This window comes from Puntigrus tetrazona, chromosome 23 (assembly GCF_018831695.1).
Source record: "Puntigrus tetrazona isolate hp1 chromosome 23, ASM1883169v1, whole genome shotgun sequence".
Lineage (NCBI taxonomy): Eukaryota > Metazoa > Chordata > Actinopteri > Cypriniformes > Cyprinidae > Puntigrus > Puntigrus tetrazona.
The window spans coordinates 10,754,975-10,778,633 of record NC_056721.1 but is presented as its reverse complement, the minus strand read 5'-3'; the positions used below and the strand labels follow the sequence as shown (position 1 = coordinate 10,778,633).

Sequence of the window (23,659 nt, the reverse complement as noted above, 5' to 3'; positions counted from 1 at the left end):
TGTGTGTGTGTGTGTGTGTGTGTGTGTGTGTGTGTGTGTGTGACCCTAGACCACAAAATCAGCCATAAGGGGTAATTCTTTTTCATTTAAGGGTAGGATTTTAAGGGCAGAGAAACTATCTGAAAATCTGGAATCTGAGGGTAAAAAAAAACACCATTAAAGTTGTCCAAGAGAAGTTCTGCATGCATATTCATAATCAAATTTTATTTAGTTTTGTAGTATATTTTGATATATTTATGATAGGAAATGTAAAAAATATCATCATAGTACATGATCTTTACTTAATATCCTAATAATGGCATAAAAAAAATCTATAATTTTGACTCATACAATGCATTGTTGGCTTATGACTGGTTTTGTGGTCCAGTGTCACAAACACACACACACACACACACACGTATGTATTCTGTTGGGAACTACGAAATCATGTATACTTTACTAATACTACTGTATATAATATAATATAATATAATTTACTATATTTATTATACATTTTATAAATAGATACATATGATTCACCTTGCATCTTTTAGCTCTCAATGGCATGAAATATTTGCGAAAAATAAATTAAAATAATAAATAAATAACTAAAATTAGTACAAAATATTAGCTCTAATTTCTCTATATTTATGTCCGTAGTGAAGGAGCAAATCCTCTAACAGCTAAGCATTTGTGATTTTACTAATTTTTTAGTTCCTAACAGCATACATTGCCGCTGAGTGAATGAATTGTCATTCTGAGGAAATATTTCCCATCAGAATAGGATTATAACAAAAGAAAGGTGCTCTGGAAAGTGTGTGTGTTGGCATTGGCAGTATTTGTGTGCCCTACCCCCCCGACTACTGCACGAGGCTGTGGGGAGGGGGAGGAGAGCAGAGATATGGGAAAGAGGGGGAGGGGTCAGCCTTGGGACAGGCCCGGCGTGCTAGTGGAGGGGAAGCAATGGGATGGCTCGGTTGCCAGGGCGATGAGAGAGGCTGGAACTGAGGTGAGTGGTAACTTAGTAACAAGAGCAAACAATAGAAGAGAGTTAGAATAATGCAGAAATATAATTTTTTGTATCAAATCACAGGATTTTACGGAATACATAAAAGTATATAAACTCTGCCCACCTGCATGTCTTTACTGCGCATGTTAATATTCAGGATGCAGAGCATTATTTCTCAAGGCATACAAGTTGAGGCCCTCCTTCCTTCAAAGCGGCCTGCGCGGGCCGTCTGTCCAGTCCAGATTAGGGCTGCAGCGCCTGGGGTGAAATACTGCAGGAAATCCCCCTGTGCACCACAGCACAATCTACACGACACAGTGATGTCTGTGGTCTGCACCTAAAAAAGAAACCATCAATTATTCTCCAGTGGACGAGAGGCTGAGAACAGTGTGTGTGTGTGTGTGTGTGTGTACACGTCCATGAGAACAGCACAGAGTGAAAGGAGCAGTCTCAATGAAAGTGTGCACATGGCTGTGAGAAACACAGATGGAGGAAGAACAGGACGGTATATAAAAGAGGAAGACTGTAGGAACCATACCGGCCTTGTTTCCTGTTTGAAACTGTGCCTTTGAGAGGCTCATGGCGGGAAATGTGTGTCTGTGTGTGGGATGAGTATCAGTATCCTGGTGTTCAGGACCTGTATGGGGCTGATGAAGTGCTAAACCCTATTCTTCCTTTCTGAGCAACTGTTTCAGCTCTTTTTCTCACTGCGCTTATTTACGCCCTCAGTGGAATACACAGACTTGGCCTTTCTGTGGTGATTTTTTTGTAAAGAACTGCGAAAATGATTTAAATGTAGTGAAATGTCCTGAAGCCAGTGTAACTAAATAAATATCTGTTAAAGTTAAACAGAAATGTTAAAGTCAAAAAACTGAAAATATAAAAATGATAAATTATGACTATATATATATATAATGTATACACACACACACACACACACACACACATATATAATAATATATAATAATTATATTATATAATAATTTTTATCCCCATGATTTGCGCTATGAAGTCCCATTTTGAATCAAATGGTTCACGATACGTGATCCGATTCGATCATATCCAAACATCTGTATCTGAAACTGACTGTAAAAAGCATGATTTACAGTTCAGATTTGGGTTATCACAAAAACAAAAAGATAAAACTATAAACTTCACATTTCAGTAGTAATTATTTTTTTTAAAACAATCAGTTGTTTTAATAATTAAACTGCATAAATAAATTGTTTAGATTTGTATAATGCTGTATCTTCTTGACTATCTACCAGTTCACACTGAACTATGTTTAACAATATGGGGCTATTTTTGAGGTGAGTGTGACTTTTGCAGTGGCCTGAACAAAAAAGCAAGTTGCTCTTTCTGTAACGGCAGAAATATAGCCTTTTCTAGAGGTAATGGCTATACACAAAGCACAACAGCACCAGCCTATGAAACCTGCAGTGCTTATATTTAATTGCAATTCTTGTCTTTTTGTCCGCGAATGTAATACCTCTTGTCTTCATGCAACTAAATCGAAGACTTTTAGGGAACCATGCATTACACAGCTAAGACGAAGGTCACAAGACTATAAACATGCATTAAGAAAGTAATTGGATTAATTCTGATTCCATCTCGATGTTACAGTACTGTGTTCTTGGTAGGAACAACTGCCATAAGAGTTTATGGTATTCAAATGTGTTACATGGATTATTTTAATATTAACGATGTCCTGTACCCATTTTCTTTGCCTTAGACATTAGTAAAAGAAAAAATGGCAGTCTAAAGCAGAACACAATTATTCAGTAAAAAAATATCCCACATTCTTCATGACCTTCTCACTATTGGATGTCTGTTTTTTGATCCAAAAAGTGTAAAGACATTAGCAGCTAAAGTTTCAGAAGATCGTTTTCCAAGAATAAAAAATATTCCTGGGAATAAATATATATTTTTTTTAATACACGTGTACATTCAAGTAATGCACCTTATTTATTTTCTAAATGCATTTCATATTAATCTGTGCATATGTTTAATTTCATAACAAACAGCAAAAGCATTTGCACGGTGAGCCAAAGCAATTTGCATGATGGCAGTTGTTATTTTAAAATGAATTAAGATTTTAAGATAGCATTTTGCCTTAAAATGATTTCATACACAAAACAAAGATTTCATTGGCTTTGTCAACGACATTTGCCCATATTTTTCAGGAGCAAACTGGATTAACCAGCAAAACTTTAAACGTCTTAGTGCACCTTTAATGATTTACACATTAACGGCCCACAAATACTTCCACAGAATACTGTCCGCACATTTTTTCCCCTCAGAACATGCACTTGGACAATGATATTTTTTTTATCTCATAAATTGCCAGAAGTGCATAGCAGATGTTTGAAGAATTGCTTTAGGGTGTCTAGTAAATACTCGTGGGAATTTAACTTCCTCTTTTTGCTGTCTAGAGTAACAGTAACTTTCCCCTATACCTTTCTCTGCTTTCAGTTATGCACATACCTCACACACACACACACACACACACACACACACACACACACACCAGGTGCTTAGTGCATGGCAGGTGTGAACAAGCATGACTGGCCTAAAGATGTAGATATGTAAAAATCAAAGAACATCAGGGTTTAGATTTATCCTGACGGAGATTCTGTTTAACATCATACACGTATTATCGCTGTCTTCACTCATATTTACTGCTGAAAGAATCATGGCAACTGTTCACTGCCTAAAGCTTTTTCACTTCCTAAGTCATAGTCAAACAAGAGCTAATAGTATTTCACAATATCTTAAATCTGTTTGTACAGAGAATTATTGTAGCACACAGAGTACAGCTACTGAAAGCTATACAGAGCAAATAACGTCACTGCTGATTCACAAGATATATAACTGGAGATATAACCTTAAATTCCAACTGATCGATGTACTTTATTAGAACCACTCATGAAATATCGTATGTTTTATGAGGTCTGTGTTTGATCATTTCCAACACCTTTTGTCCACCCTCTTGCGCAAAAAGAGCAGGAATTTTGCAATACCTTTGTATAGCAGACAGTTGGCAGTTTTCAATGATGTAAGATTTTGCTCTTACTTTGCGATGGAAGTAGGAAATACTTTTCATGCATGTCAACGCACCCTCGCAGAGAGTGGTGATTTGATTTTAAGTAACACGACTTGAGAACTGATTTGCCCGATTTTTCCAGAACGTATTTATGTCATGGCAAGTCGTAATTGCGAACATTAAAAAAAACAGTCCCAAAAACACCGCCACAACATCCTTTGATTTGCCGATGCTCACCTCAGGCTATATTATAAGGTTTAGGTCCACACTGAGGTCAGTGATCACAGCTTTTACTACCGACTCAAGCATCCCGGACTGTTTGTTTAACAAGTGTTAAAACTATGATGTTTTACATTTTGCAAATAAATGTTCCACCGTCTAGAAGCTACTTAACCTTGACAGCTTTTAAAAAAACAGTTTGCCTCTTTTGTTTTCTTTGCTAAGTGACGTCTGCTTTCTCCTCCAGCTCTCCCATCAAGCGCTTGTTGAAACAAGCTGTTTTGCATTGGTGAGACTTAAACGATTTTACCTTTACTGTTACATATCTTTGCTTTTAATATGCTTATTATTTGATGCTTTAGTCTCATTTGATTAATATGACCGTTAATATAAGGACGCATAAGGGAGATGTCTAAACAACAAGCACACAGATTATTTTATCTTTCTAGTCTAGTCTTGCTAAACTTTAGCAGTAATGATTGGGTGTTGCAATCCATTTTCATTTATAAACCTGCTTCAAGCTACTTAGACGGCACAATTTACTAACCTCTGTAAATTGCTTGCTATTAGCTGGCTATTCTCATTGGTTGGCACAGTGGGTTTAAATGAATGATTACTTTGTTTACATGAATGTTTTTTTACCATTAATAGCATGCTCTGCCTATTTACTATGCCTCAGACCTTCTGGTCCTCATAAAACAGGGATTTGTCTCTGTTTTGACCACCAAGATACAATTTGTCAGTATTTATAGCTGTCCCTCACATCTGTCCTGTGACAGCTTTTCAGAATTTGTCCATCATCCCAATACCTTAATCACGACTGGTTCCTATACCCCAGGCCAGCAGCAGGCCAATGTTACCACATCTGGCTACGTGTACATGTGATCATTGTTTTAGTCAGTAAATGCAAATCGTGGCGCTCCAAATACAACCATAACATATACGCAGTACAACATTACCACAATTTTGTTACAAAAGTTCTATAGCAGCTTTTTATCATGAGCCTGCACCTGCAAGTCATCTAATAAACTGGTCATAAAGAGCATGTATGTGATAGCAAGCTACGACACGTGTTTGTTCAGGTCAGAGTCTTAAAATTTTCCCTAGGTTTTAATATAGGTTTTATCTTATGTACATAAAGGTTGATTTGTGGAGTCTCACTATGCTTAAAATAAATAAATAAAAGTTCTATCATACTCACCATTCGTGTTGTGCCAAACCTGTCAGAAATCGTTCATCTTCAGAACACAAATTAAGATTGTTTTAATGAAATCCAAGAGCTTTCTGACCCTCCACAGACAGCAAGGCGCATATTCAAGGCCCAGAAATGCAGTAAGCGCATCGTTAAAATAGTCCATGTGACATCAGTGTTTCTGCCCTAATTTTATTAAGCTACGAAAATGTTTTGTGAATGAAGAAAACAAAAATAATTGCTTTATTGAAAAATAGCCACGTCAATGGAACCACTGATATAAATGGTTCCACCTTTAGACTTTTAGACCAAAAATTATAATGCAACCGAAAAACAGAACATGGTAAGGAACAGTGTGCTGACCCTTCAAGACGTGGCCGACCCAGCATCACCCATCTTCCGACATGCACCACCAGTTGTGGAGAATCTGGTGCTAATGATGCATTACCTGCACGCTCTGACATGCTGAGATTGAGTGGCAGTAATTGAGAAAATCAGAGTACGAAAATGGGACTACATTAACCGGATTTCTCCGAATGAAAAGGACGGAAGTATTCCTGATCAAAGAGAGGAAAACAATGAATCAAATGGATGATTTATCTACACAGCCTCTGGGTGTGTTCTTTGATATTGTCAGTCTTGATATCAAGTTGCTTCAGAACACAAATACCATCTAATAGGGAACTCATATTTAACACAGTGTTCATTTATTGCTCTTTGTTAAGCATGACAGCCTTTGACAAAGGCAAATACTTTTCTGACAGCAAAATTAATACATTTCAGTAGATTAGCAGTAGTAATAGTCAAAATGTCCAATTTATTACCATTAATTAAGATGGCATCACATGTAAAATGTATTCTATTTGTAATTATTTACATTGTTATTACAGCAAGCAGATAGTTTGACTTAAAAAAAATGTCTTAAGTACTGTATTTTTATGTAAAATATATAAATTTATTAGTGAACAAAGTGCAGAAAGCTCATACGCTGGTACAAACACATGTATCAAAGGTTTATTAAAGAGAAGATCATCAATAAAGAGCGTGAATGTGGAATGTCATATTTGTCCAAAACAAAAACACATGTCCATGAGTGCAAACAATCCCACGACTTCTTAAGATTAGTGAATTATAATTAGTTTCTTCTTCAATCATTTGGTGAGTATGGGAACATCATTACAGTTGTTTACTGATTAACAGGCACAGAAGCAAACACTGCTTACAACAACCTCAGTTAACTGAAACAATCCATACTGGCTTTGGCGCGCTCCATCTCATGGAGGAAGTTGTAGAACTGAGGTAAAGTTAGCTCTAATGTGGACAGATCCAAACAAAATTACATCAAAACCACTGAATAATATACGGTATGTTGCAGCTTGTTACTATAAGACGATGGAGAAAGCTTACCCATGTACACATTTTCTGTGGTGTTTCCTTTTCTGATCACCAGTTTCAGCTAAGAGAAGCAATAAAAGAAAATCAATGAATGACGAACCTGTATATTTGTCTTTTAACTCTAAAACAGACCTAAAACAGACAGATCGAGAGTTTGATCACCGAAAGGAAACATTACACACTAAATGAAAAATAACATAACACCAAACATTAGACAAATATACATCGCCGTAGGAAATAAAAGGACTAATATAATATGCCGGAGGGGCCTGAAAAGGTATTTTCTTCATAAATACCTAGCGTGTTAATTGAAATCGTAATGGACAATATTTATATTTTAGCTGGGATAAAAGGAGATGTAGGTTCTTTTAAAACACAAAGATGATGATGAATCAAGAATTATTGACGAATTGAATTATGAATTATTTACTCTGAAAGGTACCTGCCATTAAGGAAATGCATTTTCCATTAAGATGACTAATAGCACACCAACAAGTGTTAAGTGTTTTGCTGGAGTGAACTGATTTAGATGTAACCAACTACACTTGTGATCATGCAGTCTCTCACGATTCTCCTGCGGTTAGTTCATTTTCTAAGGTTCTCATTAGGTCAGCAAGAATCTTTCTATCATTTCCTTCCTTCTCTCATTTTTAATAAAAAAAAAAAAACCTCTGGCTCTGTGTTAAATGAGTCTAAATGTACTTAACAATTAGGCTACTCTAGTATTAAATTAATTCATTTAAAAGAGATACTCCTCCCAAAAATTAAAAATCTCTTAATAATTACTCACCTGCTGTATTGTTTAACGGTAGGGATGCACTATGAATATCATCCAATAATTAATGAACATGTTGTGGTTTCTGTAAAAAGCGGTAAATTGACCTACACGGAGCCATTGTTCACTAATTAGCCGCGCTAATCCATGTACATTATCAGTGGTTTAGCGCAGCTCGCCAGTGAACTCGGCTCTGTGTAGTAAAAGCTGCTCAACGACAAACCACGCATGTTACCGCTGATTACAGAACCGGCTGACAAGATGCGGATTAAATATTGGTCGATATTGATTGTGCAGCCCTATTTATGATTTACAGAAAACGTTTTGTAGTTGAATTTTCTTGCACACAGCTGTCACTTTATGCTTCATTGTGTTGTACAAATCTTATATAGAAATTCAGGCTCTGTAAAATTTCTATTACACACTTAACTACTGAATTAAATATTTCAAAGGCAGGAATATGCACAACTTTTATATTTTTTCAAAAATGTATTTTATAAATGTTTACAGAGATAAATTGGGCATTATATACAATATCTGAGACAAACTCTCATGCAAAAACAGCTATTCGTCGATGTCTTTGGTACATTATTTGAACTGGGAAGATTGCAGTTGTGTTGCTGTTTATGGAGGCCAAGAGAGCTCTCGGGTGTAAACAAAAATATCTTTATTTGTGTTCCGAACATGAATGAAGGTACACTTAAATTAGGAAAGACATGGGTGTAAGTAACTAATTTTGATTTTTGGGTGAGCTAACATTTTAAATCTGATTCACAATCATGTAAAGGGTTAATATATCAACCTCTTCATAAATGTGTGCTCTGACTTTTGAAAAGATTGAAGTGGTTTACCTGTAGAAAAATGTTTCCAGTCTTTTGAAGCTCACTTGTACCAACAGTAACTGTAAAGAAAAATGCATTTAAACTACTAAATCACCATTTCATCGCATTATTCTATAATTTTTTGCTCAGTAGTTAACCTAGATTTACAAACCACCAAATTTCCACTCCATGTCAACAAGCTGGTTGACCATAAGCGTCTGTCCCACGGCCAGTCTGGACAAAACAGGGTAGTGGATTCTCCACTGAAATAAATGGAAGGTGAAGCAGTACTGAATCTTACGGCCATTTCCATGAAAACAATTAAAACATCAAAATAGCTATCTTCAGACAAACCTGGTCAGAGAAATGACTGGCCTTGTCTTCATTTAATCCTGCAATGAAGTAGTAGATCTCTCTGTTAAATACAGACTCATGACAAATATAAGCAAATAGGTAGAGATGATGGGAAAAATGGTACCTAATGAGAGTAAGTCTGCCTTCACCTGTTCGGCTGTCAGGGTTTTTTTTAAAGCACCTGTGAAGGAAAGAAGACATTTAAATTGCTTCTATATGCACATTATATTTCTATTCAAAGCATAGTGAACAAAATAGGCCGCATTTTAACTGATATGGAAGCCTGATAATGCACCATTTAAATAAGGGTGTAACGATACATTTATATAGATCAATGCATTACATGAATCGCTCAAATTACTAACCATATGATGTATCAATGCAAAAAAATGCAGATTTTGATGGAGATTAGTACACTTGTGCTACCTACGTAGGGAGCTCGCAAGGTTTTTTACACCTCAGTCTGATTTCTCCAATACATATTATCCTACACCATCACTTTTTTCCCCCCATCAGTATGATTAGTAATTTGCTGCGTTCCTCTTCAGTCTAATGTCTAAAAGGACAGGCAGCAGGATAGTCATTGCATGCAAATGTAGCAGCATACCAATGCATACTGATTGGTAGGGTCGAGCAGTCTACATGTGACATTAGGTCCAGATTCCCAGGGGCAATTTGTCACAAGGGCTATTTGCATATGTTAGGATCCTCTAGACGCATAATGCAGCAATTTGGTGTAAAATAAACTGAACAATCACTCAGCGAGATTAGGATCATAGCATGTTTTGATCAGAGCCGGGGTCAGGCTAAGCGACTACATTTGATGTTATCACCAGGGGAAGGGACTGCATTATTCATCTTTGAAATTTTAGATAAAGGTGCTGGATTCGTTCAAGATGAGTGTCCTAAAGGATTTACCATGAGGTAGGAGGAGGACACTCTTCATCAAAGCCCTCAGTGGTCCCGCACTCATCCCATTCTCTCCAGCAAACTCCGTCAGCTGATGCAAGAACCGCTCTGACTGACGAGGAAGAAGCACAAGACGTAACTTATTTGTGTGGAAATCCTGCTACATCGAACTACATATAGAATTTTACCAGTTATAACAATAAAGATTCACATAACCAATCTTTCTTTACCAGCTTGTGTGTACTTAAAACATAAAAAGACAACTTTTTCCCCGGAGCAAGCAATATTATGGATATAGGATTTGTATTTTAGCAGGAAAGCAATGGTTTGATGTTCAAATGTCTAAAAGATGGATTTACAAACATTTGTTTTCTTGAAGAGCTGTTCACAAGACATTAATTGATGGACTGGAGTGGACTAATATGATGTTTTTTATCAGCTGTTTGGACTCTTATTCTGACGGCACCCATTCACAGAAGAAGATCTATTGTTGAGGAAGGGCATGCTAAACTTCTCCAAATCTATTCTGATGAAAACATTAACATCTTGAGTGCGAGTTCAGGGTGAACCATTCCTTTTTTTTTGGTTTAAGCATTTGCAGACATTTTTATTCAAAGTGACTTGTGTTGCAATTAAGGTATATATTTTATCCTTTCATGGCAATGATTTAACACACAGAAAGAGCTTTATAGAGATATGATCTCAGAGGGCTGATGTTTAAAAACTTATGTAGTTGTCAGAAAAGTAGTTTTGGATTGTTTTTTTTTTGGTGTCTCTCTAGTGCATGGAGATGCCTCCTCTCTTCTTGTGATTCTTTATTTTGTAAAGTCCCTCAGGGATCTATTTTGGGTCCCCTTGTATTTTCTGCATGTTACCCCTGGGCCAAATCATGCAGTGCTATGACATGAAATCGTATGTCCCTGTAAAGTCTGGTACTACTGATACATCCCTTCTAAAAACTGGATGTCAAAAAAATGTTTTTAATTAATTATCTTTCCTCGAATCTGTGGGGTTAATCTAATAATGTTTGAAAAGACGTCTGGAACGTGGGTGTAATTTTTGACTCAGAACTGTGTTTTGATGTTTACGTGACTAAAGTGGACCGGTCTTGTTTTGCACAACTGAGGCAACTAACAAAAATAAAGTCATTGCTTTCTTTTGTAGACTTGGAAAAAGTTCATTAATGCTTTTATCTGTTCCATACTTGATTATTGCAATGCACTTTAATCTGGTATTAGTAAGAAAAATGTCCAAAGATTGATGTCCAACTGATTCAAAACGTTGCTTTCAAAAAAAAGTGTCCATACCACACTGATTCTTGCTCTTAATTGGTTTCCTGTGAGTTTTAGAATTGATTAAAAAATGTAGTTGCTTGTTTTTAAAGCCTTGAAAAGTCAGGCTCCTGCTTATAATTGCAATTTAATAACTCCTTATGAGCCAGATCATTGCTTCAGATCCTCTGAAGGTTTTAAAATCTTGTCTTGTTACCAAATGTGACCGCGCTTTTGCTATTCGAGCGCCTAAGCTATGAAACTCCCTGCCTGAAGACGTTAGGCAGGCTACTTCTTAAGATTTTTATCGGCTTTTTCTTAAATTTGATGGTTTGTATTTGGCTACTGTGACGATCTTTTTATTGTAAAACACTTTTGCAACTTTATAAATAAATGTTTACTCACCTCTTTGGGTTCTAGAAGGAACTGGTACAAGATTTCTGTCAGACTCACAAACTGCTGCAATGGGGAAAAAAGTCAAGTTGAGTAACTGAATGAAGGCTGCATGTGCACTATCTAGGTGAAAAGCTGAAAATATATATTAGCTGTATATTAATACAGATCACTTTTAAGTAGTGAAGATACTGAAGATATTAAGCAGATAATTACACACGTCGCTATTTACAGATTTTATAAAACTATAAATGAATAAAAGCTACATTATATATTTTAAGTTATACAAATTTCCACAGAGCAACTTTATGAGGTACATCTTGGGATGCTTTTTAAAGTTTAAAATTTCCAAAGACTCAAGGGTCTCCCGAGTTTTAGATTCATTAAAAACAAACTTAACTTAGCTTAAAAAAAATCTACATATACAATAAAAAAATTATTAATTAGATAAAATTGACATTCACCAACAGAAAATGTATTTAAGCGTGATCTGTTTATGTAAAAATCAGGAGAAATGTGAAGGTAGTCACTCAATTACATCCTAGTGGCAAACTCACTGATCTATATAAAGATGAATATAGATCAGGTGGCAGAGGAGAACTTAGATCAGTTTAGATAAGCTTAGATAAGATGCTACTTTTGTCCTTAAACCTAAAAAAAAAGTCTCAGAAGGGGTGAGGAAGTCTCTAATCTAGCAACAAAATAGCTGAACTGGCAACACTGGTAGCACCCTGGAAAGCATACCTAAAAAAACTAACCAAAGTCTAAAGGATGTATGCCCTTAAGAGCTAATCCCTTTTTTAATTAAGAGCCCCCCAGGAATAGGGTTGCCCATCCCTGCCCTAGAGGGACCCAGGCCCACCCACTGCAGTGTCTTACAGTCATGGGAGAGAAACACACACGTATATATATGGAAAGCTGAAATAAAAGCGCTTCAAATAAGAGATAAAACTGATCGTGGTCGCTACAGCACTAAAGAAGAAGCCCGGGTTAGCCGTGCTAATGCTAACGTTAAGTGTCCTGATAATCTCACGTGACTAGGGTTAAACGTTAATGCCAGGCCGTGTTTTTCCAGCCTTCAGCCCGTGAAAGCGCACTGGAACGGCAATCGTAGCCTTTTTTCTAATGGCGAGACGACCAGTTTATTTACGTGCAATTAAATCGCGCAAAAAAGCTGATCAGAAATAAACTCCTTCATTTGTATCAGAACGCCCGCTTTCCGCCAGCAGCACGCCGGACTCCTACCTGCTCACTGAATTTATTCAGGTTCTGAAAGTCAGTGCTGACACTGTCGGGTAACGTATCGTTCGTGAAATGCAACTGCAACATCGTTTCTGTGGCGCTCCGCCGCTGCTAGCCCGGACTGTCACATCTGCTTCCTCACTTCCGCTGCTCGACGCTTCCACGATCAGCACTTTCGCGAGTCCCGAGCACATGCGCTCGTTACATTTCGCGCCGCACTGATAATCTGGATGTGTGCATGCGTTGATAAAACTACCATAGAAGACAAGATGCGTAACAAGATACTTTGCAAAAAGTAGATGATTCATTTCGTTTTATTCAGGCGACATCAAATCCGTGCCGATGAACTTCCATGGCATTAACCCTTAAACAGACAGAAACATTAAAATACCTTTAATAAATTAACGTGATGTTATTTCTCAAAACCCCAGGAGTCAAATAAACGTTTTTCTTCAAAATGTTGTTTATACTTGTCCAGTTTGTACCTACCACGTGAACTATTATGTGATCCTGAACCACAAAACCATAAGTTTTTTTTTTTTTTTAAATTAAGATAGATCATCTGAAAACTGAATAAATAAACTCTGATATTTGGCTGATTGCTATTTTATCCAATAAAGAAAGAAAGAAAGAAAGAATGAGAAAATAAAGTTGCCTTATAAAGTTGTCCAAATGAAGTTCTCAGCAATGCATATTGCAAATCAAAAATAAAGTGTTTATATATTTACAGTAGGAAAATGACTATATGTTTTAATTTAACATGATCTTTACTTAGTACACTAATCACTTTTGGCATGAAAGAAAAATCAATCATGTTGACCAATGCAATGCATTGTTGGCTTTTCCTAAATATATACAGAAAAACAGAGATATAAAAAAGCAGTTTTGTGAGTAAAAAATAAGCACACTTTATGCCACAAAATAGCGTCTTACAGGACATGTGCAGGGCATGCACCCGTCTCACCCCGAGAAAGGGTTAAACAGTAGGAGGTAAAAGTAGCTTTTATTCAGTGGGAGTGCGATTCGAGACCCGGGAAAAGTCACGCCTGAGCGTAGAGGCGAAAGACCGAGCGGTCCTTGTGAACGAGACTCCATTTACATATTCACCCTAAGGCTTTAAAGGCGTGTGTACTAGAAAAGATTAGCGTGACATACCTGCGCACTTTGGCAGTGGACTACTCTAACGGCACCTGAAGTCTCCGCGTTTCGTGTAATAACACCGCTTCTCCGGAGACAGGTAAGTTTCATACCTCTTCTGCACGCAGCGCCAGCGCGCGTTCTCGGGGAGAGTTCAAGTGCAGCGTGACCGCACACGTCTGATGACACAGACGGCTTGTTTAAACTCACTTTTAATTTAGTTACTTTAGTTTGTACGCTTTGTTTGTAACCGGAGCGCATTTATTTCGCGTTGTTGCACGGGACGGTTATCGAGCGCGCGTGGCTGAGGCGTGCGGAAACCTCGTCTTATAGGTCATTATGTAAGCGTGGGCAACTTTGTGAGATTTATTGCTTTTTTTCATGCATTAACCGTCTTTTTAGTGTTTCGAGCACATTTACGTTTTGTGTTCTCATAAAAAGAAATCCAGATGTTTCGCGCGGATGCAGCGTACAAAAAAGGTGACTTCATTCGCGTTTTAAAATAAAGATGGTCGGAAAAAAGTAACTGAAACTAATATTTTTCACTTTCCCGGTTTAGGCCGAACGTGAAGTAGATGCTCCCGGATAGTTTTTGCCGCATTAAAACCGGTTTATGTCGTTGACGTCATAGAAGCGTTATAACGCGCGTCACGCGGATTAAAGTTTTCGCTGTTCTGACAACGTCTCACTTTTGCAACATAATTAATTATGGAAACGTCTCATTCACGTTTCTGCCCTTTTGCCTTAAGCGCACTGCCACGCGTTTATAGTTAGCCAACTCGTCCCTACGAAAAAAAAAAAAAAGCACGGCTCTCTTTCTTTCCCGTGAAACTCAAGAGGAGATGTTATTCAGAAGGCGAGGGACTGACAACCTCGGTCGTCGTTCACTTCCCTTGCACCTTTCAGGAAAAGTGAATGCGAGCGAGGTTGCCGCTCGTTTCGCCTCCCAGCGAGGAGAGCCGATCCCACAGGTTTGCTCCGACACGCGGTCGAGCATTTATGATGACTGTGGACTTTCATTTTCGAGTGCGCTGTCCCTTTAAAACGATAAACGTGCGCGCGTGGGATAAATGCGCGGGGCGCCGAGTGCAGGTGAATTCCGCGGCGGGGTGAATGTGAGTTGAGTCGAGCGTGCATCTGAGCGAGGGTAACGTGCTAATTGGCGTCGGTAGACTGTACGGCGTGCCCGCGGGGCCTCTCGGAGGAATGCCGCGCCGTCACTTTGGCTTTGCGCTGCTGCATAGAAATGACTCAGACTTCAATCAGATCTCTAGTAACAATGAGACTGCACGTTGAAGTTTGGAACGATACGGCCTTCTGAGAGACTAACCAAAACCCAAGTCGTGCATTTCTGTCGGGTCGCGTCTGTATTCACGCTGAACTCGGATTAAGAAACCGATGATGTTTTTTGCAGTCTCAAATTTAGCTTAAAACTCACACTGAGTTTACTGAATGGCGTGTTTACGCCATGCATGTGTTCAGAATGTATTTTGACCCTTAATTTTAACTAAAAAGCCATAAATGGACGACAGACTTCTGTCTGGTGACATAGTCAGGATGGTTGTGGATGGAAGGGATACAGCTCCAACTGGAAACTAACATTAGGCATTATAACAGTATTAGATTGTGTTTTATTAATTAAAGGCAGGGTAAGTGATTTTTAACACTTCAAAGTCGGGCCGAGTACCAAAACGAACTTGTAGCTGATCAGCAGTAAGAGGACTTGTCTATTATGAGGAGGAGAGAGAAATATCATATCAGCTTTCCAGGTTGCTTTGGTTCTTCTCGATAGGTGAGACGTACACTGTGCGACGTCTCTACGACTCCAGCGAGGTTTCAGCTCACACTGTACCAGAAGGTCACATGCGACGTAAAGCCAAAGCTCATGATCGCACTACACGGTCACATTGCTGAGTGCGATTTATGTGCTCACACTATACGTGTAAAACACACAGACGGTGAAACATCGGCCATGCAGGATTTTACTTCAGAAAATAAGTTAAAACAATACCTAATACTAGACGATGTGTTTTGTCTCCTTATACAGTAATACGTCATTAATACAGTAATATGTGGTCAGATTTAACTTTCCCTTTCTGTAGCTTAGTGAATTGACTGCATTTGAAAACGTCTCAGGCATTAGGCTCATGCAGTTTGCAAACTGTTTGTGTGATAGCTATGCACTCGCCATGAAGGTTTACTAATTTTGCGACATGTTTGTCTTTTTCCAAAATGATGGACAATCATTCACATTTAACGTCATTATAGCATTATTTTTATTTAAAGATCTCCCTCTTTTAGTTTGATCTCTTGCTCCAATAAATCGGTGCAGTGAGGGGAAAAAGCACTGTGTGTAGAGCAGTGGGTTCGAAAGCAGTGACCAAAGCAGATTCGGATTTCGGTTTCGAACACAGAAATTACACAAAAACCTTGTCATATTGCTGAACTGTCAGAAGCATTTTGCTTGCATATCTTGAAACGTACATTTTAGCAGCATGTATATTAAAACATGTTCCTTTACAATGTTAGAATATATGTATATATTGCGCATACAGAATGTATTAAGGCCCAGGTATACTTCACTCTCTGTGTTCCATCCCATCTCGCGCACAGCCGCGTTCACACAGCTTCAATCTGTGGATGAGCGTGGACTGCAGAGTTCGGCATACGCACACCGTCCACATGGTCTCAAAAAATATACTTGGGAAATGACATTATGTAGACACGAACAGCTGAAGTATACTTTGGCATTTACGGTACTACCGTATGGATGATACTACTGTTTAAAAGATGCAATGGCACCACAGGTATTTTTATTCTTTAGTATCATGATTCTTTTCCGTAGTACATCATGCAACCCTAGTACAGTATGCTACATTGATGTAGCACACATCCAGTAGCGGCAGCTGTATCTTTTCTAGCCACAACCATGCAGGACTTATCCAGTCAAAATCTGACATGAGTAGTCCCATAAATACTGTTTTTTCAATGCTCAAATAGCACAGAAAAATCGAATATTTCAGGCTGAACCAGCAAGCGCGCGTGTGTTTCTTTGGCCCTGTGGCTCTCTTCATGTATACCTGCGGTGCTGAGGGCTTATAGTGGTAACCACAAGCATTTGTCCGTAAGTCCATAGAGTGTCCAAGTTGTCATTTTAGCTTACTAATGGATGCTTATGAAAGCCATTGCACCCTCAACATGCACTTCTGCCGAGCCCACACTTAGTTGAGCTCAGAAGCACACTCACAACATTACTTCAAGAAAACATTTGGACCGCTGGGATGTGATTTGGGATAGGGCCTATGTCATCTGGAGCTTCACAATGACTTTACCAGTTCTTTTGCTTAAAAACAATGTATTCCGCCATATTGCATGTTAGTATATGTCTTTGTATATCTTTGGTTCGTTTGCCTCTACTTTTGAGTGCAACACCCACATCTACAAATCTAATCAACAACAAATGTACAGAACCCCCAGAAGTCCCCACCATTTTTAACTTTTTTAATAATCTGTTACACTTATTAATGTTATTGTACAATTTAAAGAGAATAACAGTTCATTTCACAACACATTCTAAAATGGACTAAAAACAGACCTGACGTCTTTATTTTGTATCGGCGTACTTTACCAAATTGTGAATACAAACAAAGAGGACTTAAAATCACTACCCTACTCTTCTACACTTACAGTACTTGAGGAAACATGTTTTGTGTTATTTTATTATTCATGATAGAATTTGATAATGATCTTAATCTCTTTTTTATGTGAAACTTAATATAGGGTTTGTGATCATTATAGCAGATTCAAACACACATACCCACTCAAAAGTGCATTAATACAAAAACCTTCCTCACATTAGATTCAGTCGACAATCTCCGTCATTCACACAGACCTTTGATGTGGCCTCTTATTGTATTCACTCTTATTCACTTCTCAGTTCTCCCACTGGGCTGTGGAGAGAGCATGTGTGTTTATAGGACTCATAAGGAAAACTGACACATTGTCACTTAGATAATGGACTTGAAATGAGATCCATAGAAGTTAAGAAGTAAGTGCCTTTGTCTGTGTACCTGCACGTTCTTGTCTGCCAGCTTGAGCACAATGTCCTTTAGCCATTTCTTGTAGGTTGCACCTGGAGCCCTTGCCCGTGTCCTGTTTGCATAATGTGGTTTGACACTTTCCCCAGTTTCCCTATTTCCCCAAAACTAGTGTGCATCTCAGATATAGACTATAATTGCCTTCCATAACAATGGGGAAAGAAATGCATTCGCCACCCTCAAGCCTGGTTTGTACTCACCGCGTCCACACGAGTGGAGTGGCAATGGGTGATGAGTGCACGAAGCCTCTTTTCGCATGGTGGTGTGCACGGCATTTTTAGTAACTTTCCGCATGGCTCCGCTTCCGAAGATGCACGAATTTAAGGTGACGATGGCAGAGCAGGCACATCTGTACTGGTGGGACAAATTGAGTCCCCACTTGAAATCCAGTCACATTAGGACCCCAAGCAATCCCATTGGCTCAAGTTACTTTTAGTAGGTTCCTCTCTTAAGTGCCTGATTACAATTCCATGTTATTATAAGTGCTGCTGAAACTACGTTACAATGATAATTCATGTCTGGATTCGTTAGCTTACATACTAGCATATCATACAGATACCTTATTAGCTTCCTAGCTTATTTTATACAGGAACTTATCCTACATGCATTCACAATATTTTTATTAATTATGCGTTAAATTAAGTGTTAAATGTCAAATGTTTTATTTGATAAATAAATCTAATGATTTAAAATGTTTTAACTTAATAGGATATTACTTCACTAATTGGGATATACTTTATTTATCAATTAGCAGTTAATCAGGTGTAAGAAAACACATTTAATTTGTTTCATTATGCACTATACAATATACAGTAAGCCATACATTTTTACATTAATATCGACAGACACAGTGGGGGTGGCGTCAGGCCTCAAGAGAGGCTTTTTATTAATAAAATACAAAATAAAGTGTCCAGGGTAAAGGGACAGTGTCCAAAATAAAAGAGGGAACTGGTGCCCTCGCCGTGCTGCAGGGAGAGTGCAGGTGGGGCAGTGTTCCAGGGGGAAGGGTGCAGGTAAGGGGCGGAGTCTAGCGGCCCGTGTCTCTGGTGGTGTGGGGATTCCCTCACACACCCTTCCTGAACCCACGAGGACACCAGTGTGCATGCACAGGGGAAGAGACCGGTCTCTCGCTCAACATTTAACTGCAACGGTGACGAGGCTCGGTCCAATACGACACCCCTCTCACACACACCCTCTCCCATCAGGAACCTGGTGAAGGGCGGTGAATAAAAGACGGCCAATGGGATCATTCAGGTTGCTAGTTGGACCTGACTTTCTCATGTCACCGGCATTTATATAAAATGGAAGCAGCTTTATGTAAAGTTTCAATTATTTGAATTCAACTGTACACAAAACGCAAATTCACTACTTCTTCTCACTGCTGTTTACGGCAAATTTAAGAGAGTAATTATTCAGAGTCGCTTCCTGTTGTTTCAAACAATAGTACAAAAGTTTCAATGCCTAATTCATTTGCGGAGGTGCGCGTGCAGTCAGCTGAGCCAGGCGAATGTATAAACAAGGCTTCAGGGTGTAACAGCTGTGATCTGAAAGTATGAATGGCTAATGAGCATTTTGTTGACAGGATATTATGGTTCAACCTCGTGGTATTTTTCAACTACAATTGAACGTGAACTCTATATAATAATAATAATTAAACATGGCAGTATTAAAGTCAGTACAGCCAAATATGAAACATTTGTCATCACCTTCTTGTCATTCTAAAAATGATTTTTCCTCTTCTGTTGGATTTGAAAAATAATTCGACATTCAATTAAAACTTTAAATTTAAAATTGTCTTAAACTCTTTGGCTGAATTCACAAATAAGATTGATTTTATTTTCTTGTGACAATAAGAAATTCTGAATTCTGACCTCTAAGAAAAAAAAAGTTTTCACTGACCTTATACCCATATTTTTACCTGCATTTAGGTTTTTATATTTTTCACCTGGTTTTAGGTTTAAAGGAACACAGCTGTTTTTCTAATAGTATAAACAATTAGCCAAGTTTCTTGTTTACACCAGATTTGAATTTCTTATTCTTTTAAGCAAACTGCATGCGTTTTGGCCCATGTTTGCAAATCAGTAAGTAAATATGGCAACAGAAAGAGGTCAGTCATGACAAACTTTTCATTTTGGTGAACCATATGTTTCATATAGCGGCTACTGTCGTGTCATTGTAACTTTTCATAGACAATCATTACCTGAAACATACATTGAAACTCGAAAACTGGACTAAAACCTAATCACAACTGCAACAGTAGATAGTATTCTTAGATAGTGTCATTGATTGTGTATAAAATCATTATTATTTGACCAAGTTTTCTATTTATTGTTCTTGAAGTTTATTTAATTTCCTTAAGTCAAATATGATTACATATTTAGTTTAAACAGAGACCCATTGTGTTTAACTTATATTTGCTATTGTTTTGCCAGGACTGACAGGAAGAAATAAAGAAGACAACTGAAATAGTGATGCCATCCAACAAGTACTCCTCCGCTATCATGGCGGAAAGTGACAAGATGACTGCCACGGTAAGATGAAGAAAGAGTGTAGCGATGGGAATAGGTTCTGTCTTGGTTAGTCATCCCTTTGTACGTTTTTCTTGGGAACACAGAATGGACAAACAGTTGCTCTTCATGCAGTTGCAACGAATGGCTAAAATCGCACATTTTCCGCATTTATCCTTTTTATTGTGCAATATTATGTACTACATTATGATATTGTGCAATAGCTTTGAGCACTATTCAGCATCAACCCTGACACTGTTCCAGTGTCTGCATCACTTTAATGATATCAGCCTTTCTTACACATCAAAAACCATTTTCTCTCGTACATGCACACAAAGAGTGTGTGGAGTGGTGTCGGTGTCTCACTCGTCTGGTGTTTTGGGCTCAAAATGAGGCCAAAGGTGCAGTGGAATTTATTGGATTAGAGAAAGGAGAGAGAGGGGGTGAAATGACAGCATCTGGTTCTCTTGGTGGAAGAGCTGCTCTAACAGTTTCTTTTTTTTTTTTTTTTATGGCAGCACGATTCTACTTTGTTCTGATTTCTTTTTTTTTACTTTCTAACGGATATTTCTCCATATTCTTTGTGTTTGTAAATGAGGCAAGAATGCTTCATTACTTTCGTCTGATCCTATAGTGCACAAAGAGAGAGATCAGGCTCTTTGAATGCCTGCACCTGGCCGAGGAAGTGCTCTGGATCCCAGAGACCAGCTGCTTGGCCGGGGAGAAGAGAGAAGCACACTGGCCATTCAGATGCCCAGGAACACGTGCCATGTCATTTTGAGCGCAATTGAACCCAGTCTGTCCTAACAAATGTGTATTATGAGAAGTCTTAAAAGGTTCTGATCTCCTTTTACTCTGTTGCAGCATGTCAGTGTTCTGAACATCATTATTCCTTTTTAACTTCAAGGAATGTTTGGGTTAAGTACGGGTTAAGCTACTGACACAATTTTTCATATGCTGTCAGTAACCACAGAGTAATTTTAACTTGCCTTACTTCAGAAAAAAAAAGAATGTGCTGACAGAAATGGATGTCAGTGGTGTAGGGTTGTCACGATACCATTATTTCCTTTTGAAACCCTGAAAGTATGGTTATGGTCTCGCCATATTTATGACCTGAATGTGAAGATTAAGTAATCCTGGCACACTCTCCATTTATGCTGCATGATGAAAGTCAAAACCTCCGTTTGTGTTCGCTTATGAGGCATATATAAGAAATCAGGAAAAAAAATCATTATTATTATTTATTTATTTAGAATTATCAAGTGAATGTGGCTTTAAAAATTGTTAAAATTGCTAATCAAAATAATAGACTAAAGATATATTATCAATTAGGTAAGTGGGCTGTTCATGGCACATGTTCAAGTTAAAAAAAGGCATTAAATAATACTAAAAATAATAGTCATTATTCTTATATTCTTAGGCCCCATTTACAACAAGAACAATAATGATAAAGATAGTGTCTACAGCAGTGAGCAGTATTATCTGTATATTCTATGCTCATCTGCCGCTTTAAATTCATGAGGTATTTAGAGCAGGATGGATTCTGATTGGATGTCAATGTTTATATCGTTCATCAGCTGGGAAAAGAGATTGTTTTGTAAGTGATTCCAGTGATATCGTTTTCTGTAATATCTGTGGTGTGCACACTGCTATTCTTTAATATTGAGAATGATTTTTAGAACTATATCGTTATCTTTATACTTTTCATCCTCGGTGTGAAAGGGCTTATTATTGTCACGGTTGCGCTTTCGCGGGACGAAGCTCACGAGACGTAAATAAACTTAAATGGGTTTAATCTCAAAATGGTAAAATAAAGGTACAAACTGGCAGGCAGGTAGAACAGGCAGGCAGGCTAAACACAGGTGTAGACATCGGGTAAAGACATAGGGTATAGACCTTGACGCTCGGACCAACAGAACTCAAAACACAGGACTTAAATACACAGGGTAATTGACGAGACACAGCTGATGACAATAACATAATTAACACAGAGGGAAGGCAGGGCACAGGGAGCACATGGCACGAAACGAAAACATAAACACAGAGTCCGGGGAACGTGACAATTATATTATTCTTATGTGGTAATATTCTTGAAATTCAAGCATCTATTTTCCAAAGCAGTGCATCCGAAATCAATTGACTGAATAGTTGATTTACAAACCCTTGAATCTTAATACTGTGTGTTGTTTCCTGGATGGCCCACAACCGCTTTTCTGTTAAAGTCGTTCAGATTTGGAACAACATGAGAATGAAGGATTTAGATGACAGATCTTTCCTTTTTGGATGAACTATCCCTTTAAGGCTGGAAACTCTATGGTTTATGTTGTCATTTTAAGTTTCACTCGTGGATTAATTGTGTGATAACAGGCTTTACTGGCTAAAACAAGTTGTCTTACAGGTTTAAGGACATGACATGAGCTTCCACATTTTGCTCATGTTGCATCTTGTCTGGAATTATGTATGTCGGCTTTAACATAACTGTTATCTGATGAGCCTCTCCACTCATCAGTGTGCTCAAATTTGCCCCTGGCTACTGTGAGAGCGTGTGTTCACATGGTTGGCAAGCATGGCAGCAGACACACAGAAAACTCTGGGAAATAGCAGTGAGTTTTCACACATTTATATTCCTTGGTGTGTGTGTGTAGTTGTACGTGGTATAAAGGGGATCTGAGCCATCTGGTTTGATCTGCTGACTTTCTTTGGCCTTTCAAAGCTTGAGGACAGGGCCGGGGGCCCCTTTAGGCAAAACCAGTGCAGGGGGTGTCATTAGGAGCCAGCAGAAAGATAAACTGAATGACTGAAGGAGCCCATAAACCCTTTCACCTCTCCAGCCTCTACTTACCTCCTTAAACGGAATACATGGTTTAGTTTTATGTAAGCTTATTCTTGTGTGTTCATCCTAAAGTAATTTGTGCGGCTCTTGCTTTGATCTTTCGAGAGGTTTTTTTGTCATGCGGTGCTCCTATGCATCATGCCGATCATTAATGTTTCAGGATGGTCATTCCTGGGGGCTGTTTCATGAAACAAGTTTACCAAATAAGCCAGGTTTATTTCAATTAGTCTGACTTATTGCAAGTTAATTTGGTTAAAAATAAGTAAGACTAACTGAAATAAGCCTGGCTTATTTGATAAACTTGTTTTATGAGGTCCCTGAGTCATTGTTAAACACATACTTAAAGTGATAGTTTACCCCAAAAACCCTGTCATCATTTCCAGACTCATGAAACTTAAAAGTCTTGTGAAGAGATATAATGGCTTCATTTAATGTACTGATTTAATTTAGGCTTTCTTATAACAGGTGGTAAACATGGATGTT

General features: G+C 38.1%; 2 protein-coding genes across 3 annotated transcripts in view; one reads left to right on the top strand and one right to left on the bottom strand.

The window, feature by feature from the left end:
• Nucleotides 1-6,434: 6,434 nt before the first annotated feature.
• commd7 (COMM domain containing 7) lies at nt 6,435-12,772 on the bottom strand. The gene is made up of 9 exons (XM_043223977.1): nt 12,606-12,772; nt 11,373-11,426; nt 9,706-9,808; nt 8,912-8,968; nt 8,788-8,825; nt 8,606-8,696; nt 8,464-8,513; nt 6,850-6,898; nt 6,435-6,753 (listed from the first exon to the last, which is right to left on the bottom strand). Exons 1-9 carry the CDS (start codon nt 12,687-12,689, stop codon nt 6,677-6,679), a joined length of 603 nt encoding a protein of 200 aa, XP_043079912.1. The 5' UTR covers nt 12,690-12,772; the 3' UTR covers nt 6,435-6,676.
• Nucleotides 12,773-13,625: 853 nt separating this feature from the next.
• dnmt3bb.1 (DNA (cytosine-5-)-methyltransferase 3 beta, duplicate b.1) overlaps nt 13,626-23,659 on the top strand; it is a 34,948-nt gene continuing 24,914 nt past the window's right edge. For both annotated transcript variants that reach the window (XM_043224780.1, XM_043224779.1), the window contains exons 1-2: nt 13,626-13,839; nt 20,269-20,367. In XM_043224780.1, the coding sequence (XP_043080715.1) occupies nt 20,308-20,367 (60 nt within the window). In that variant the 5' untranslated portion in view covers nt 13,626-13,839; nt 20,269-20,307. The remainder of the gene's footprint in view (nt 13,840-20,268; nt 20,368-23,659) is intronic.